The sequence below is a fragment of the Schistocerca serialis genome, chromosome 5, assembly GCF_023864345.2.
Source record: "Schistocerca serialis cubense isolate TAMUIC-IGC-003099 chromosome 5, iqSchSeri2.2, whole genome shotgun sequence".
Taxonomy (NCBI): domain Eukaryota; kingdom Metazoa; phylum Arthropoda; class Insecta; order Orthoptera; family Acrididae; genus Schistocerca; species Schistocerca serialis.
The window spans coordinates 418,581,825-418,602,618 of NC_064642.1; the positions used below are offsets into that span (position 1 = coordinate 418,581,825).

The following is a 20,794-nucleotide window of genomic DNA, read 5'->3' on the forward strand; positions in this document are numbered from 1 at the left end:
CTATAGTAAGGCATGTAAATTTAAAGGAGTGTGGGAACACAAGCATATAGTGACCAAAAAGAGTTGAAAGCAAAGGAGCAATGTCTTCAACGAATATGGAAAACATGTCCCACACCCATGAGATCATCTCTTTTTTGGGTCTATGGAACAAAAACTGAATCTAATCTAATCGCTCGGATGCTTTGCATATTGGTGAGTGTTTGTGATGCATTGTACCACTTACAGCAAATGTGTTGCAGAATATGGAGTATGTGTACCCATGCAAGGAATGGCCTAAGTATAGGTCAGGTGAATCCATGGAAGGAATTACCTGATCCATATTGGGGAGGGGGGTTAATTTGTGATCAATATATAATTCCATGCAATTTTTTATGAACCAGCCAACTCTTCACTGCAATAAAAAATCAAGTCACAGATGTTGCTGTCATTTGATATGTATCTAATGAATCACAAGGCACAGGGGTAGCAAACGAATCACATGGCACAGGGGTAGCACCTCACTGTTTACAGTCCAACGATTGATCTCTCCACTGCCTTAGGATACATATGTTCAATATTACACAAAAATAATCTTTTCTCTTTCCATTTAAATGAATGTCACTATAAACAGTAGGCTACATAAGTCACACAAAGAAAAATACTGAATGCTATATCTAAGGATCATGGGCCTGGTGGAGTAGGGGGGGGGGGGGGGGGGGGGTTCTGAAAGTCAGTGAAATCATTGGCTTTGTTTATTATTATTTGTGATGTCACCTGTATGTGCTCACTGTAAAATACAAAAGTCATATTTAAAAATAAAAAAACACACATACACACACACCTCCTGAACTCTGGGTGTCAAGAAAAATAAATGATATTAAGAAATTCAATTAACATGAAAATTCAGTATGATGCAGGACAGAATACAACTGAAGTGAACATAGAGAGTTACGAGGTGTAAAATGTAGTTCATTAAATTTCATAAAGTTGAGTATTGACACTACTTACTATACTGAGTTCTGATAAGTTGGATTTACTACTAGTTACTGAAGGGGCTCTGTTGTCTTCCACATCCCCCTCTTCACTCTCTACTGAGCCCCCATGGTGTGTTTCTTTTAGGAAACGATCTAAGTATGATACCTGAGATGAAGGACGATCCAAAACTGTAACAAAGTGGCAAAGTCAGTCCTGAAATGTAATATCTCAAGTGTTGGTATAATATAATCACTAAATTATGTAATGGATGTTATAAATTATTTCATACAAAAGTTGTAAATGCAAGGCCAGAAGTCATATTGTTAAGTTAAAAAAAAAAAAAAAACAATATAATAAAGAAGGAAGAAAACAAAAATGCAATGCCAAGCCTTTCTGACTGCACTATTGTTATGTCAGCACTAAAGCTTAAATAGCGTAACCTGCACACACATAAGTCTGATCCATTTTGGTAGTTTTGAAATAGATTATAGTGTGGATGTGAACTGCACAAAACATAATAATAATTATAACATTGATAATGTTGATTTTCTTACATAAAAAACAAAAACAATCTATTGCAAAACAGTAACACAGCACAACAACAAAAAGGACTGAGCCACAAACCTACAAGATTAAAACCAACACAGAACACGCCACAACATTTTCATCTGTCAGACATTTTTATAGCCTACTTAGTAATGGTTGCATTTAAAGCTCAGAATGATACTTACAAAATTTTTCACACTATTAATTAGAACTAGAATAATCAGTTATTGATAACATAATTTAAATGGACAGATAAAAAATCTACTCACCAAGCAATGGCAGGGAAACACACACAAAAGTATTTAACGTTTACAAGCTTTCAGAGCCAGTGGCTCCTTCTTCTGGCAGAAGAGTTGAAGGGGAAGGAAGAGGGGCGAAGGAAAAAAAAGGACTGAGGAGGTTTAGGGAAAGGGGTACAGTTCAGAAAAATCATCCAGAACCCTGGATCTGGAAGACTTTCCTTCTCACCCCGTCCAGTAAGTCTCCCCTGACCCGCGGTTCTCGGTGACTTTTCTGAACTGTACCCCTTTCCCTAAACCTCTTCAGTCCTTATCCTTCACCCCTCTTCCTTCCCCTTCAACTCTTCTGCCAGAAGAAGAAGCCACTGGCTCCAAAAGCTTGTAAACGTTAAATCCTTTTGTGTGTGTGTTCCATTGCAGCTGCTTGGTAAGTAAATTTTTTACCTATTAATTAGAACTGTTATTCTTCATAGTGTCATTTTCACGGTAAGTGCTATACCTATACACTTATAGAGCCACAATCTGACCAACTTGCCCTATAAATTAAAATCTCAGTTGTTCCCAATTATGGCCTTAGAGGCCACAATATAAAAAATGTATGAGAAAAATCCTCACAATTTGTGAATGGGTAGATATGCAATAATTTTTGTTGTCAACTTCCCTGTTTCTTTTTATTTCTTTCAGCCTTCTATTTTTTTCCAATCCCCCTCCCCTTTCCCCTCTTACACTGTAGATGCTTCATTTTTATATTTTCATGTTAAATGTTTTACCCCTGACAGTTTCCCAATGTTCTACTTGCTACAATCCTCACTTCTTTATAAATGTTATCCATTTTTACAGATGACTAAAGAAAGGAACTGCTGTTTATCATGGCTTGGTAAAATTTTACCATACTGAGAGTTGCTCTTTCTGAGCATGATATTTTTCACTTCTAATCTTTTGCTGCTCTGTTCTACATAGAAAATAGCTAAGAATATTCTTCCTGAAGGCACAACATTATTTACATAATAACTGTAGCAGAAATGCCATTAAACTGCACATATTGGATACAAACAACAAGTAATAATAAATGCAATTCTGATATTACTAATATCTGAAAGAAACACATTTATTCAAATTTTGACCTACAAGTGGGTAGGATTATTTTTGTGGATAAAAAAATAGAAAAAATTGAAATGCTATAAAAAAAAAAAAAAAAAAAAAAAAAAAAAAAAAAAAAAAAAAAAAAAAAGCTTTACAGCAACAAGAAAGGACTGTTAAAAGCTATTAGCATCCCACTTTAATTCAGTGCTAAAAAAAAAAGGAAGGCCACAAAGAATGTCATTATGTGATGGTAAGTTCTTTGCAGTATTATTTGTGGACAGTCAAATTTCTACAAAGAAAGTACAAGTTAATTTAATTTGACAGACAATGAGAAACATATTTGGTTAACATTGACACACTTGGAACACTGGAACCACTCATCAAATATGAAACAGACATCGACTTTTCACTCTGCATGCATTTAAACAAATTACAATTTTTCCTGCCCACACAAAAACTAATTGTTTATTTTGTAAAACATAATGTGAAAATAAAAAGCATTCTTGAAGTGATTGCCTTCACTTTTGCATAATGTCAATAGCAGTTTCTTACTTTAAAAAAATAACAGTATTTAAATGATCATTTGTTGTATATCATACAAGGAAACACACTGAATATGGTTCTGTCACAATGTACTGACTGTCTTATAGACATGAAACATTTTAAAGTAAGGAATTAAAAATTATTAGGAACCTGTAAGTGGGAGAGAAAGCCAAATATGAGGTGGGTGTCACAAACAAAAACTAATGCAGCAGCAACAGCAGCAAAGAAACAGCAACCAGTACATTACCAAATGGTGATGTGATGCTCTCAACACCTTTTCTATTCCAATAAGCTGGAGTCATTTTCAGAAATATATTTTCATAAGGAGTAGAAGCAAGCCCCACAGGCAGCTTGTGACACCAATAAATAGGGGCATTTTGTCTATAGGACCAAGAGAGGAAAAAGAATAAACTATTGCATTAAATATAACTGTGAAATATTATGAATAACTCCTAACCATTTTGTCTACTTTAAGCCGATGTGATCCTTAAACTGAACATTTATGAAGTAAATGTTGTAGACAATATTTTTCAATAAGCCATGAGTCCTCTCACGCCATCTCACAATAACAATATAGCTAGCTACTTGGAAGCTGGACAAAAATTGTTTCGAGCAGTAATTTGTCACAAGACAATTCTGCCAGGCATGAAGTTCATTAAAATAGTTGATTTCAAGAGAAACAATTTTCTTACAGTTACAACAATCTCTCTCAATTGTTGTAAATAATTTGAATACTGGCATCACTGAAATGTGTATACACTGTCATTCAAAACATGTTACTTTTGTTAATAGAAGTCAACACAAAGACAATAGACCTATTGTTGACTGTGTATTTTGTCCATACAGTGGTCTCCAGAAACAAATGTAAGCATCTTTTTATCACTGTACAATTTTGAACATAAAATACTGAGGTGCATGAAAATGGTGTTACACTGTACTAACCTGTTTACAACCGTACGCAAGGGTGATAAAATTTTGTTTGTCAGTGGACTGACACACAAACATTCACTACTAAAACTCCAAACCATAAAAAATCTGAACAATGTTTCATTTCTTGGGAGATAATTTAAGACATTCACAAAGGAAAGGTAGTAACAGGCTGCACAAAGCCTGTGTGATCTGCACCTGCAGCACTAGGGCAAAGTACCTCTCCCTCTCTCTCTCTCTCTCTATCTCTCTATATCTCTCTCTCTCTCTCTCTCTCTCTCTCTCTCTCTGTGTGTGTGTGTGTGTGTGTGTGTGTGTGTGTGTGTGTGTGTGTGTGTGCGTGTGTGTTTGTTTTTAAGGTATGAGGTGTAAAATTATCCAAATGGAACACTATAAATTCCAAATTTTATTTACGCATATCTACTTTTCAGTACCTCAGTTATATTGTGTATGATTGTCTATATTCTTTGCTTTGTAATACACTCAAGGCTTTCCATTATTGCATTAACATTCAACATTCTTTTTGCTTTTGGGTTAGCAATAATTCTAAGAACTGCAGGGCACCATAACTGCTCAGTAAAGTGCAAGGGTCGTCCAAACAAGTCCACGACTGATATACAACAGCTTTGATGAAGGAGCTGAAGGAGGTGGACGATTTATGCAACAATTTCCTCAGCTCTAACATAAATGCACTGTAATGACATATTCATTATTGGCACATGTACTAGAAAAAATTCAACATAATGAATATTCCAGAATTAACTGAGTTACTTTTCTAGGCAATTGTAGTGACAGGAAAAGTAATGCAGGGGCAATGTGTAAAGCAAATGCTGAACCACATGTGGTGGTCAGTCCTCTCAAGTAGTAAGTCTTACATGACTTGTCTTTGGCTAATTATAAAGGCCTCAAGATGTCAGAAAAAACTATATTCAATTACTTAAATTCCCAGAATTCTCTCTTCTATCACCTTTCCTCGAAACTGCTCAACTGAGGCATGGAAATGGTTTACTACTTTGATGCGTATCTGGTCCTTTTTTCTCTTTTGGATGTTACTGACCTGACCTTGGATACGCAGTCTCTAATTTTAGCCAGAAGAATGCTGAAGATTAGATGGGTAGATCACATAACTAATGATGAAGTATTGAATAGAATTGGGGAGAAGAGGAGTATGTGGCACAACTTGACAAAAAGAAGGGACCGGTTAGTAGGACATGTTCTGAGGCATCAAGGGATCACACATTTCGCATTGGAGGGCAGCGTGGAGGGTAAAAATCATAGAGGGAGACCCAGAGATGAATACACTAAGCAGATTCAGAAGGATGTGGGTTGCAGTAAGTACTGGGAGATGAAGAAGCTTGCACATGATAGGGTAGCATGGAGAGCTGCATCAAACCAGTCTCAGGACTGAAGACCACAACAACAACAACAACAATTTTAGCCAAAATCCTGTAATGATACAATGTATGTGCAGTTGAATTTGGACTGGGGGAAGCTGGAGGGAGAGGGCAGGGAGGGGTGAAGTATGGTTGGACTACACCCTCCAAAACTAACTTTTCCTCAATTTGAAACCAGTGCTTTACCACAGTTTAGAATTAATTTGGTGAGACAAAACCACTAATTTCATTTAAGTAATTAAATTTCCTCCAATTTGATTTACATTACAAGTTTCTTGTGGTAGCTATTTTTCACAGCAGCTACACTTAATCTGAAGCAGTTAGCAAGAAAACACTTTTCTATGTGTTGTGCATGAATTTTTACTCATACACCAAGAAGTATTTCATCTTTTTAACAGGGCATCCCCAGTGGGTGTCCTAGTATAGTACAAGTGGTTTTTTGTTTCCACACATTGTTTTTTAGATTTAAAACAGTTCATGCAAATATTTTATGATTTTTGTGGTTGGTGAAAGCCTGTGACTGTAAAGAGAATGGGTTTGTTTATAACTTTTTCTTGTACCAATCAAGATTTTCTTCTTATTTATATTTTATATTTTGTATTTCAGGAAATAAAATTTTTAAGCACATTCTTTGTGTGCCACATCACCATCATTATCTTCACTTCCATGGATTAAGTGAACTGCTTCTTCCATCTTCAAAAGTTGCTGTTGAACCCACTTCATTTTGGATCTACCATGGTTTCTTGTTCCTCTGGGCTTTATCTCAACAGTTATTTCATCATTCTTTTTTCTGGCATTCTGTTGAGATGTTCGTTCCATCCGTTTATACATTTCTCTATTATTTTGTTTATCACTTTAACATTCCATTCTTCTCTAATTAGTTCATTCATAATCCTGTCTTGGAATGTGCAACCTTTCACTGGTCTTAGAAATCTCTTTTCAGGTGCCTGTATTTTGTTTGCTCTTATCCCTCTTTCTGCGAACCAAGGTTTCAATCCTATGCAGCACAGATGCAACAACCCTTTTAAAATCTGTTCTTTAAGGTTCTATTAATAGTGCCATATATAGGAAAGATATGACTTGTGAATCTCTCTATTATCCTGGTAAATTGGTTTTATAAACAATTAAAATTTCTCACTTTTTTAATCATTCTGTTATTGATGACAATTTCTGATCTGGTTACCTCAGCTCCTTTAAATATCATTATCATTGTGTTATTAACTGAGATTTTCATATTGCATTCTTTGCCCATTAGTTGCAACTTACATATGTCATATTGTAATTTACTTTGGCAAGTGTTTATGGTTCCATACTGTGATACCTGTAACACTTCTTGTGCGCATCTTCTTAAGATGATGTCAATGCACATATTATACACTAAAGAGCCAAAGAAACTGGAACACCAGCCTAATATCATGTAGGGCCCCTACAAGCACGCAGAAGTGCCACAACACAATGTGGCATGAATCCTGCAGTGCTGTCCATAAATCCATGAGTACGAGCGGGTGGAGATCTCTTCTGAATAGCACATTGCAAGGCATCCCAGATATGCTCAACAATTGTCATGTCTGGGGAGTTTAGTGGCCAGCGGAAGTGTTTAAACTCAGAAGAGTGTTCCTGGAGCCACTCTGTAGCAATTATGGATGTGAGGGGAGTCGCACTGTCCTGCTGGAATTGCCCAAGTCCATCGGAGTGCACAATGGACACGAATGCATTTAGGATGCAGGCGATCAGACATGATAATTACGTATGTGTCACCTGTCAGAGACATATCTAGACATATCAGGGGTTCCATATCGCTCCAACTGCACAAGCCCCACACAGTTACAAAGCCTCCACCAGCTTGAAAAGTCCCCTGCTGAAATCCAAGGTCCATGCATTCACGAGTCTGTCTCCATACCTGTACGTGACCATCTGCTTGATACACTTTTAAACGAGACTCATCCAACCAGGCACCATGTTTCCAGTCATCAACAGTCCAATCTCGGTGTTGATGAGCCAAACTGAGTTGTAAAGCTTTGTGCCGTGCAGTCATCAAGGGTACACAAGTGGGCCTTCGGTTCTGAAAACCCATATCGATAATGTTTCATTGAATGGTTCATATGCTGATGCTTGTTGATGGCCCAGCATTGAAATCTACAGCAATTTGCGGAAGGGTTATACTTCTGTCATGATGAACAATTCTCTTCAGACATTGTTAGTCCCATTCTTGCAGGATCTTCTTCTGGCCACAGCAATGTCGGAGATATGATGTTTTACTGGACTCCTGATACTCACGGTACACTCGTGAAATAGTCATATGGAAGAAACCCCACTTCTTCACTACCTCCGAGATGCTGTGTCTCATCGCTCGTGTGCTGACTGTAACATCACGTTCAAACTCACTTAAATCTTGATAACCTGTCATTGTAGCAGCAGTAACCGATCTAACAACTGCTCCCAACACTTGTTGTCTTATATAGGCATTGCCGACTGCAGCACCGTATTCTACATGTTTACATGTATCTGTATTTGAATATCCATGCCTATACCAGTTTCTTTGGCACTTCAGTGTATAATGTCGATGATAAACTGCACCACGGTCTGACAATCTGATCCACACGTATCATACTTTAATTTCTTGCAACTGTTTGAGTCATTATTTTAATGTGTGTGTTCTTACCTTTCAGAACCTTTATGATGTGTTTGAGATAGCATTGTTTCTCTAGTATGTTCAATAGTATTTGCCTATCAGCTTGATCGAAGACTTTTAAGCAATCTATAAAAGTGACATGGTTCCTGTGTTACATTCACACCTTATCTCCATTACCTGTTTTATAATGTATATCCTATGTGTGCACAACCATCCCTTCAGCAAACATTTTGTTCCTCTAAAATGAGTATTTCCCTCATAGTGTGCAGTCTCTTGCCAATCATTCTAGCATATACTGTACAGGCTGTGTCTATCAAACTTACCCGTCTATAATTATCACAGTTACTTCATTTTTCTTTTTTAAAAAGTGTGTTGACATCTGCACTCCTCCATACAGTTGGTATATGTCCAGTCTTCGAGCACATATTAGACCAATAAAGCTTTCTTTGTGAGCTAAGCTGTTTGTTTGTAATGTTTTCTGTGTGTGCTGCATTGTTCTGTTATCTTTACAATAATACATTAAAACATGTGCAACTTTTTTATTAATGACCAATCTTAATGCAGTGTTATTGCTAAATTGGGAAGAACTTCTGTTTACTGTTTTCTTATACTCTGCTTCTGTAAAAACACACACATATTGACCATCACACACAATTTTCTGTACACAGCTCAACAGTTTTTATTGTGTACTGTGTACAGAAAATTGTGTGTGATGATCAATATGTGTATGTTTTTACAGAAGCAGAGTACAAGAAAACAGTAAACAGAAGTTCTTCCCAATTGAGCAATAATGCTACATAAAGACTGATCATTAATTTTTAAAAAAAGTTGCACATGTTTTGAATGTATACAATTTTTTTACATATAATCAACAGAAAAAATCCTATAGGTCACCCAAAGACGATAATATACTATTCTTTTGTACAGAAGGTACTTACATTAATAATATAGGTCATTATTTGCTTGTCACATTTATAAAGATACATTTCTATGTATCAATATTTTTATTTAAATATACTATCAAAACATCTCTATAAACAGCCCAGCACAGTCACAAAAAGTGAATAAAATACTGATGGAAAATTACATATATGAAAAATATATTAAATAACACAACATGGTACTAGTTGAAGAATTAAAAACCACAGAACTACCATAAGAACCTAAGTTTTTATCACTGGACATTGCCAGCTTTTACTCAAACAAGCCTACACAAGAAGTTGTAGCAGTAATCCAAAAGACCCTTACAAAACATAAGAAACTTGCATACACAGAGGTTTTGGAATTCATTCAGCTCCTCCAGCTGACCCATAGTTACAATTATTTTACATTTAATGGCAACATATATATAAGCAGTGTGTTAGCCTGGCAATATTTGGAATCATCATAGCTGACTTAATAACTCAAACAATGAAAATTCCAGGTAGGAATATCAACAATGTAGGAAAAGATAAGATTGCTACACACTGTAAAGAAGACACATCAAGTTGCAAACAGGCACGATTAAAAGACACTCACATATAGCTTTCAGTGACAGCCTTTGCCAGGAAAGACACCCCCCTCCCCCTCACACTTCACATACACACAACTGCAAATCCAGCATCTCAGGTTGGAATGTTGGAGTTGGCAGTCATGTGTGCCTCAGGCATGTTTGGTGTGTGTGTGTGTGTGTGTGTGTGTGTGTGTGTGTGTGGTGTGTGTGTGTGTGTCTACTGACAAAAGCTGTGGCCGAAAGCTACATGTGAGTGTTTTTTAATCATGCCTGTCTGCAACTTATACAGAAATTGTTTGGAAAAACATTGTTTAACAGCCAAGAATCTTGCCTAAAGGAAATTGTATTTTGTAGAAGATATGCAGATCGCATACCGCAAGTAAAAGCGGATGCCAAAGACATAGTGAACATTATAAATTGCTCAATAGTCTACAGCAGAAATTACATTCACAGTGGAACAGGAACACGACAAAAGCAACTATCACCTAGAGCTATACATAAAAAGACGCATCACTACATGAACATTCAAAATTAATAGGAAAAATGCAATGACACTTTTCCCTGTAACTTCATGTCACCCAGACATTCATAAACAAGAGGCATAGATGTGATCTTAGGCTTACCTGACAAATCAACTGTTTGTACTGTTGTCTGGTGTCCAGCCGGGTGCAGTTGTTTTCGTAACACGATATTTCATCAGCGTACCTTGCCGTCACTTTCAGGTGCTACATGGAGAATGGGTGCCTTTGCTGCAGCCTGCCTCATTTATACTCTTATCCTCCAACGCCTTTCTCCACTGCCAGCGGCATGGTGCTAGAGGTAAAATGGTGGTGGAGGGGGGAAGGTGAGGACAGTGCCACCGGAAGCGAGGAGGAAACCCTGGTCTCTCAGCACTCTTATGGACTGCATCGGACATGGAAGTCATTCTTGGCCAACACTGTGATTTTAGTTGGTTGAGTGCACAGTCCTAAGCTTTGCTGAGAGAGAGCCCGGTGTCTCTGTTGACCAGCCCATCAACCACTCATATTTTAGTAGTCTCATTCAGAGTACAGTCCCAAAATGACAAGGTTTGTCCTGTATTTCTGTTTCTTCACACGTCATGGAGGCCCCTGTAGACATGCAGTATTCTGATGCTGATTTTGTTGGCTGCTTATGTTTGGTGTGCCTTCTGTGTTCTTTGCATCTTTGTTCGAAATGAATCAAATAAAGATGCAAGGAACACAGAAGACACACTGAAGTTAAGCAACCAACAAAATTTGTGGTTGCAGAACACTGCATGGCCACAGGGGACTCCATGAGGTATGAAGAAGCAGAAGTGCTGAGACAGATACTGTTATTTTATGACCGTGCTCTGAAGGAGGCTACTGAAACAGAAGTGGTTGACTGGCTGATCAACAGAGATACTGGGTTCACCCTCAGCAAAGCTTGTGACTCAATACTCAGCCAACTAAAATCAAAGTGTCATCCACAGGAGAATGGAGAGACCACAGTTTGTCCCAAGCTTCCAGCAGAGGAGGAAGGGGTGGGGACGGTAAGACTATAAAGGAGGCTGGATGTAACAAAGGGCTCTCCTACAGGTATCACACAAAAAATGACAGCAAAATACGCTGTTGAGATAATGTATTATGGGAACGGATGCACCTGGCTGGCTACCTGAGAACAGTACAAACAAGTGGCATATAGATCAATGCTGCACAGGGCAATTAAAATACCTTTGAATATGAAAATATGCAACAGGAAATAAACAGTGAGTGAAACAGTTCACAATTGTCAATGACCCCACAGTTTCCACAGATGACTCAGTACTAGGCAAAACAAAATAAAAAAAAGACCCGGACAAATATCACACCACAGAAGACAAAGAAAAAGCAGGTCTACAACTAGCATCCAATACATCACCAATATATCACAAAAGATTGTAAATATCTTCAAAAAGTGTAGGGTAAAAGTTTAATTCTCTACACCTAATAAACTACAACAGAAACTCCACAATGGAATTTTCATTCTGTAGAAGACTGTGTGCTGATATGAAACCTCCTGGCAGATAAAAACTGTGTGATGGACTGAGACTCAAGCTCGGGACCTTTGCCTTTCACAGGCAAGTGCTCTAACAACTGCACTCCACAAGGATGACTCATGACCCATGCTCACAGTTTTACTTCCGCCAATACCTCATCTCCTACCTTCGAAACTTCACAGAAGCTCTCCTGTGAATCTTGCAAGACTAGTACTCCTGGAAGAAAGAATATTGAGGAGACATGACTTAGCCACAGCTGGGGGATGTTTCCAGAATGAAATTTTCTCTCTGCTGCAGTGTGTGTGCTGATATGAAACTTTGTGGCAGATTGCAACAGAAACTAATACATATATAAATTGTAATCATACCCCATATGGTGCCAAGAATGCTCTATGTTCCACCTATCACAAACAGGGTGACATTTCCATACCAGATATACAGAGCACATTAACACCTACATACTACAGCACCAACAGCCACATACATACATAATACAGGCACACATTTGAAAAAGTAGAGCAAAATGTCAAAGCACTCCACCAACTAAATGAAGGGCATAAAATGGATTTGTAAGAACTAGATGTACTAGGTGCACCAGAACCCCACTGGCAAACTTTCATATGTTGGTATAAGGGACCTACAGTCCCCGGCAGCTCATTACTGAATAATGATGTAATTATGATTTATTTTGTTTGTTACTACAATCAATCTTGTTTCCATAAAAATATCTTCAAAACAGTCACGAAGACTGTAATATGCAATAACAAAAACATACCACAGACAACAGAGAGTAATGCAACAACCCTCAGATGAAACACTGTACTGTGCTGTAGCTGCCTTCACTGCAGGAATGACTCAGCATAGCATTGTCATGCCACTCTTCCATTGCATCCAGAGAACACATACACGAGATGCCTATCGGCGGACTACTCATCGGTAAACCTACACAGAGCTTTGAATTGCTGATAACGTAAAACTAACATTGCAGGATTTCAAATCAAAGAGCAATACTGAATGCAAGCTTGAAGGTGAAAAGGTAAATGAGTACTACTGTACTCACCAGCAAGTAGCGCAAGTGAATGGGAACAAGAGACACAGTGTATATCGTTAACATTTGGACTTATGTACACTATTTTCACTGCAATACATATTATGAAGATAAATGGGGCAAGAAACCAAACAAAATGCAATGACTCTTTAATGAGTCACCAGTGACTATGGGTCCCTGGGACCAAAATACTCAAAAGGTATCCCTGAACAGCCTATGAACATTTTATGGTGGACTTCTGGTTCACTCTGTACATTCACATCACAAGAAATATGAAGACAAAACATTAAATGAAATATTGAAAAGTGAATCAGTGAAGTACTTCAGAGGCTTTAATAATATACGTAAATAGAAATATAATAGAGGGAAACATTCCACATGGGAAAAATATATCTAAAAACAAAGACGATGTGACTTACCGAACGAAAGCGCTGGCAGGTCGATACACACACAAACAAACACAAACATACACACAAAATTCTAGCTTTCGCAACAAACGGTTGCTTCGTCAGGAAAGAGGGAAGGAGAGGGAAAGACGAAAGGAAGTGGGTTTTAAGGGAGAGGGTAAGGAGTAATTCCAATCCCGGGAGCGGAAAGACTTACCCTAGGGGGAAAAAAGGACGGGTATATACTGGCACACACACACATATCCATCCATACATAAATAGAAATAGTTAAACATGAAAATAAGAAGAGTGTGTGTGTGTGTAGACACACACACACACACACACACACACACACACACACACACACACACGCGCGCACACAAAATGATTTACATTATTAAGATAAATACCCTCTGTGTGAAAGAATGGTATACCATACTCTCGTAATGACCTACATAGTCACCTCTGATGACAATATGTAAGAAACATTTGTAATTGTTTTGTTATGTATGTTTGCTATTTTCATTGTGCAATGTACACAGAAAATTGTGTGTGATGTGTTACATGTGCGAGTTTCTGTACAAGTCGACAACAAGTAGCAGTTAATTCCAAATTTGCCGTTAACTCTATATAAAGACAGATCATTAATTAAAAATTGTGTGTGTTTCTATACACATTACAATAAAAAACAACAGAACAATGCAGCACCTCACACTTTGAAAACATCAAGAATAAATGGCATAGCTCACAGAAAATATACTTGAAAGTGGCCAAAACGCGTTATGCAAAATATAAATTTAAAAAAGTGACTGGTAGCACATAAAAGTTTATAAACAAACACATTGCAAATACGAAATAATAAAATGAAACAGTAATTACATTAAAATGCCTAATTCATTACTTGAATATCATGCAGTTTTCCACGTGGAACAAAACTGCATTATCTCCATGTAATGGATACTCATTTTGCTGTAAGATCATTTTCATTTTATTTTAAAATATTTACATGAGCTGCTTTAAATCTAAAAACAATACGTGATGATGATACCATATATGCACTTAATGAATGAATTTAAGCAGGTTGTCACATTCAAAAAAACTGTTGTTGTTGTTGTGGTCTTCAGTCCTGAGACTGGTTTGATGCAGCTCTCCATGCTACTCTATCCTGTGCAAGCTTCTTCATCTCCCAGTACCTACTGCAACCTACATCCTTCTGAATCTGCTTAGTGTATTGATCTCTTGGTCTCCCTCTACGATTTTTACCCTCCACGCTGCCCTCCAATGATAAATTTGTGATCCATTGATGCCTCAAAACATGTCCTACCAACCAATCCCTTCTTCTAGTCAAGTTGTGCCAGAAACTTCTCTTCTCCCCAATCCTATTCAATACCTCCTCATTAGTTACGTGATCTACCCACCTTATCTTCAGCATTCTTCTGTAGCACCACATTTCGAAAGCTTCTATTCTCTTCTTGTCCAAACTGGTTATCGCCCATGTTTCACTTCCATACATGGCTACACTCCACACAAATACTTTCAGAAACGACTTCCTGACACTTAAATCTATACTCGATGTTAACAAATTTCTCTTCTTCAGAAACGATTTCCTTGCCATTGCCAGTCTACATTTTATATCCTCTCTACTTCGACCATCATCAGTTATTTTACTCCCTAAATAGCAAAACTCCTTTACTACTTTAAGTGTCTCATTTCCTAATCTAATCCCCTCATCATCACCCGATTTAATTTGACTACATTCCATTATCCTCGTTTTGCTTTTGTTGATGTTCATCTTATACCCTCCTTTCAAGACACTGTCCATTCCATTCAACTGCTCTTCCAAGTCCTTTGCTGTCTCTGACAGAATTACAATGTCATCGGCAAACCTCAAAGTTTTTACTTCTTCTCCATGAATTTTAATACCTACTCCGAATTTTTCTTTTGCTTCCTTTACTGCTTGCTCAATATACAGATTGAACAACATCGGGGAGAGGCTACAACCCTGTCTCACTCCTTTCCCAACCACTGCTTCCCTTTCATGCCCCTCGACTCTTATAACTGCCATCTGGTTTCTGTACAAATTGTAAATAGCCTTTCGGTCCCTGTATTTTACCCCTGCCACCTTCAGAATTTGAAAGAGAGTATTCCAGTTAACGTTGTCAAAAGCTTTCTCTAAGTCTACAAATGCTAGAAACGTAGGTTTGCCTTTTCTTAATCTTTCTTCTAAGATAAGTCGTAAGGTTAATATTGCCTCACGTGTTCCAACATTTCTACGGAATCCAAACTGATCCTCCCCGAGGTCCGCTTCTACCAGTTTTTCCATTCGTCTGTAAAGAATTCGTGTTATTATTTTGCAGCTGTGACTTATTAAACTGATAGTTCGGTAATTTTCACATCTGTCAACACCTGCTTTCTTTGGGATTGGAATTATTATATTCTTCTTGAAGTCTGTGGGTATTTCGCCTGTCTCATACATCTTGCGCACCAGATGATAGAGTTTTGTCATGACTAGCTCTCCCAAGGCCATCAGTAGCTCTAATGGAATGTTGTCTACTCCCGGGGCCTTGTTTCGACTCAGGTCTTTCAGTGCTCTGTCAAACTCTTCACGCAGTATCTTATCTCCCATTTCATCTTCATCTACATCCTCTTCCATTTCCATAATATTGTCCTCAAGTACATTGCCCTTGTATAAACCCTCTATATACTCCTTCCACCTTTCTGCCTTCCCTTCTTTGCTTAGAACTGGGTTGCCATCTGAGCTCTTGATATTCATACAAGTGGTTCTCTTCTCTCCAAAGGTCTCTTTAATTTTCCTGTAGGCAGTATCTATCTTAACCCTAGTGAGACAAGCCTCTACATCCTTACATTTGTACTCTAGCCATCCCTGCTTAGCCATTTTGCACTTCCTGTCAATCTCATTTTTGAGACGTTTGTATTCCTTTTTGCCTGCTTCATTTACTGCATTTTTATATTTTCTCCTTTCATCAATTAAATTCAATATTTCTTCTGTTACCCAAGGATTTCTATTAGCCCTCGTCTTTTTACCTACTTGATCCTCTCCTGCCTTCACTACTTCATCCCTCAGAGCTACCCATTCTTCTTCTACTGTATTTCTTTCCCCCATTCCTGTCAATTGTTCCCTTATGCTCTCCCTGAAACTCTCTACAACCTCTGGTTCTTTCAGTTTAGCCAGGTCCCATCTCCTTAAATTCCCGCCTTTTTGCAGTTTCTTCAGTTTCAATCTGCAGTTCATAACCACTAGATTGTTGTCAGAATCCACATCTGCCCCTGGAAATGTCTTACAATTTAAAACCTGGTTCCTAAATCTCTGTCTTACCATTATGTAATCTATCTGATACCTTTTAGTATCTCCAGGATTCTTCCAGGTATACAACCTTCTTTCATGATTCTTGGACCAAGTGTTAGCTATGATTAAGTTATGCTCTGTGCAAAATTCTACAAGGCGGCTTCCTCTTTCATTTCTTCCCCCCAATCCATATTCACCTACTATATTTCCTTCACTCCCTTTTCCTACTGACGAATTCCAGTCACCCATGACTATTAAATTTTCGTCTCCTTTCACTACCTGAATAATTTCTTTTATCTCGTCTTACATTTCATCAATTTCTTTATCATCTGCAGAGCTAGTTGGCATATAAACTTGTACTACTGTAGTAGGCATGGGCCTTGTGTCTATCTTGGCCACAATAATGTGTTCACTATGCTGTTTGTAGTAGCTAACCCGCACTCCTATTTTTTTATTCATTATTAAACCTACTCCTGCATTACCCCTATTTGATTTTGTATTTATAACCCTGTAATCATCTGACCAAAAGTCTTGTTCCTCCTGCCACCGAACTTCACTAATTCCCACTATATCTAACTTTAACCTATCCATTTCCCTTTTTAAATTTTCTAACCTACCTGCCCGATTAAGGGATCTGACATTCCACGCTCCGATCCGTAGAATGCCAGTTTTCTTTCTCCTGATAACGACGTGCTCTTGAGTAGTCCCCGCCCGGAGATCCGAATGGGGGACTATTTTACCTCCGGAATATTTTACCCAAGAGGACGCCATCATCATTTAATCATACAGTAAAGCTGCATGTCCTCGGGAAAATTTACGGCTGTAGTTTCCCCTTGCTTTCAGCCGTTCGCAGTACCAGCACAGCAAGGCCGTTTTGGTTAATGTTACAAGGTCAGATCAGTCAATCATTCAGACTGTTGCCCCTGCAACTACTGAAAAGGCTGCTGCCCCTCTTCAGGAACCACATGTTTGTCTGGCCTCTCAACAGATACCCCTCCGTTGTGGTTGCACCTACGGTACGGCCATCTGTATCGCTGAGGCACGCAAGCCTCCCCACCAACGGCAAGGTCCATGGTTCATGGGGGGTCAGAGAAACTATTCCCCGTTTAATGTTAAATTTCTTGGCTCTTTCCCGAAATGACTGTTGCAGATCTCAAAGTCAACTTAGAGGTAAGAGAATAAGAGACTAGAAACATTTATCTGACAGTATTAATATGCCATACACAATATCATAGAAATTGCTGTGTTACCTGTCAGCAGCAGAACGAATGCGGAGCAGTCAATGAAAGGTTTTTCAGAGTGAGATAGATAAATAGATAGATAGATAGATAGAGATAGAGATAGAGAGAGAGAGAGAGAGAGAGAGAGAGAGAATGTTTTTCATAAACATTAGCAACGTGAAAGTTCCCATTTTGCAAAAAAGAGTGACAAGACTGAAGACTCCAGTAATTTTTTTTCTCCCTCACTAAACCACTTGCAACTTATAACTCCGTTATGAAAGCAGAATCCCCATAGAGGGATTAGACGAAAATATGAAAACACCACAAGATATCCACACTTGAACATAAATGCAGACGCTAGCCAAGGCTGCAGACAGCACTGTTGTATTTGACCACAGTGTATGTGTAATGTCCTCAATTTGTTGCAAGTGTAAGTTGTGGCCAGAACAGTGTACTTTGTAGCTATGAATGCATTATACCAGAACCAAGTGAAATCGAATCTGGGAAAATTGATGGTGCTCGTATGGTGGGTGCTTCCATAACCAAGGTAGCAGAAGTATTTGATGCTTCAAGAGGCACGGTATCGAAGATTTATATCACATACAGGGAAAGCGGAAAAACATTATCCACTAAGTAACGATACAGGCAAACATGACTGTTGAGTGATCATGACAAAAAATAAGAGAATGGCAGCTGGAAAAATCACTGCAGAATTCAATGTCATGTCACAAATCCTATCAACACCAAAACACCACAAAGAGTGTTTTGAAAGCAGGGAAATAGAGTGTAAGCTGCAATTCGAAAACCACTCATAACTTTAACAGAGAAATGTGATGCCAAAGCCACAAAATCTGAACTACGGTGCAATGGAAGAATTTCACTAGGCTGGAGGAGTTTTATATCGCACTATTTCCAACTTGCAGCCAACTTTACATCTGAAGAATGAAACATGGTATGAAGAATGAAACATGATGGGCAATCATATCATGCTGCACCTTGGGTCTCATGGTTACTGTGCAAGACTGCATTACCACCAAGGGTTATGTGACTATTTTGGCTGATCAGGTCCCTCTCATGGTACAATGTTTAATTTCCAATGGTGACACTGGAACAGTTCCAAGGCAACACTCATCATCCAGTACTGGTATTGTGAGCAAGAGGATGAATTGTTACCTTTCCCATGGCCACCACAATCACAAATCTCAATATTATTGGGTCTTTGTGGTCTATTTTGGAGAGAAGGGTGCATGACCACTATCTACCTCCACCATCATTAACTGAACTTGTCACTATTTTGCAGCAATAACAGTATAATATTCCCTTAAAAACCATACAGCACCTCTATTTACTCATTCCAATATGACTGGAAGCTGTTTTGAAAGCCAACGGTTTTCCTACACCAAATTAAACATGGTAATGTGTTGTGTTTGTGGTGTTTACATATTTTTGTACAACTTTTGTTGCTCTGTAAACTATGTTAAGCCTCTAAATTGGAATGAAATTAGTTCTCTGAGGGCAAGAGGAAGCCACACATCACATACATCAAAACATTCAGAGAGTCAGCATTTTAGTCCTGTAGCATACTGTGCATGACACATGGTTCTTGGAATGCTTCAGAGGTAATGGTATGTGAAGAACCTACAGTACCTCATATATTCTGGTCTAAGTGCATTCTGCATCAGGACTTGTACACAAAATGATGGAATCCACAGAATGAAAGACGATAGACATGACCTAATGTAGTGGCTGAGACTATGATGATGAAGCAACTGTCAGAAGTGAAGAGTACTATGATGATTAAAAAATAGTCAAGACATTATCATCTAATAATCACTTCATCTTTTGTGTACATCACAATTTGAACAAAGTTATTAAAGATGTATAATGGCTACACAAGAAATAGATCTGCTTCTCAAAATAGATGAGAGCATCTACAGAGCTTTTAATCACATTATGGAATAGGATTACCAACACTGAATGCAATACACAGGGCAAGTCACTAACTATTGCCACCAAGAATAAATCCAAAACTATGATAGGAACTGAAAAGCTTCTGGGACAAAAGTTGCATGGGACAACCGGGGCCATAATATGACATTGGTTTTTTGTTGCTAGGTGGTGGTGTGTCAGAGATATGGAGGTCAACCCCCTCCCCCCCTTTTTTAATGGGATGCTATGGTTTGGTACTTATTTTCTGATAGTGGCTATCAATACGAATCCAATGATGTGTGACAATAAGGTCTTTCAAGGTCAATGAAGGTCACAAAGGTGGCATGAACATCCATTTACAGAAGGTGTTCAAAGTGATGACCATTGGTATCAATGCAGTGCCGCAACCTTATCATCATGGAGTGAGTGGTATTCCTTATCACATCTGCACTTATGGAAGCACATACTCTGACAATTCTCTCTTGCAGTTGTAGTTGGAACGTCTTTATAAACAATGTCTTTTACAAATCCCCACATCAAAAAAATCCAGAAGCGTCAAGTCTGGTGAATCTCCTCCGCGTCCAATCCAACGATTTGGGAATTGTCTCTGCAACTCATTTCTAGCCATCAGCAAAAAATGTGCCAGACACTCATTGTGTTGATGCCACATTCTGTTCCTTGTTCCTAAAGGTATTTTTCCCAATAACAGACCTAATGTTTCTTGCAGGAATGTTGTGTACAGTTTTTGGTGTGCAACTTGCTGCAGCCAACATGGGTTTTCAGTTGCCCAGTAACGCATATTATGCAAATTAACATTTCCATGGTTCGTGAATGTAGCCTCGTCAGTAAATAAAATAAAATTAATAAATGTGTCATCCCTCTGAATCTGAAGTTGAGCCCATTGGCAGAATTCAATGCGACGCATACAATCCACACCAGTTAAGAATGATATTTATGGCTATGCAGAACACAAACAACACTACTCTGGCTCATGCCAGATTCCCTTGCCATTTGATGCGAACTAACAAACACAAGGATCTCGAATCACAGTGGCAAGAGTACCAGTTTCCACTAGTA

The 20,794-nt window shown here is 38.3% G+C and overlaps 1 protein-coding gene across 1 annotated transcript in view; it reads right to left on the minus strand.

Moving 5' to 3' along the window:
- LOC126481445 (serine/threonine-protein kinase Genghis Khan) overlaps positions 1 to 20,794 on the minus strand; it is a 382,862-nt gene that overhangs the window by 126,261 nt on the left and 235,807 nt on the right. The window contains exon 19 of the mRNA XM_050105210.1: positions 988 to 1,142. Coding sequence (XP_049961167.1) covers positions 988 to 1,142 — 155 coding nt within the window. The remainder of the gene's footprint in view (positions 1 to 987; positions 1,143 to 20,794) is intronic.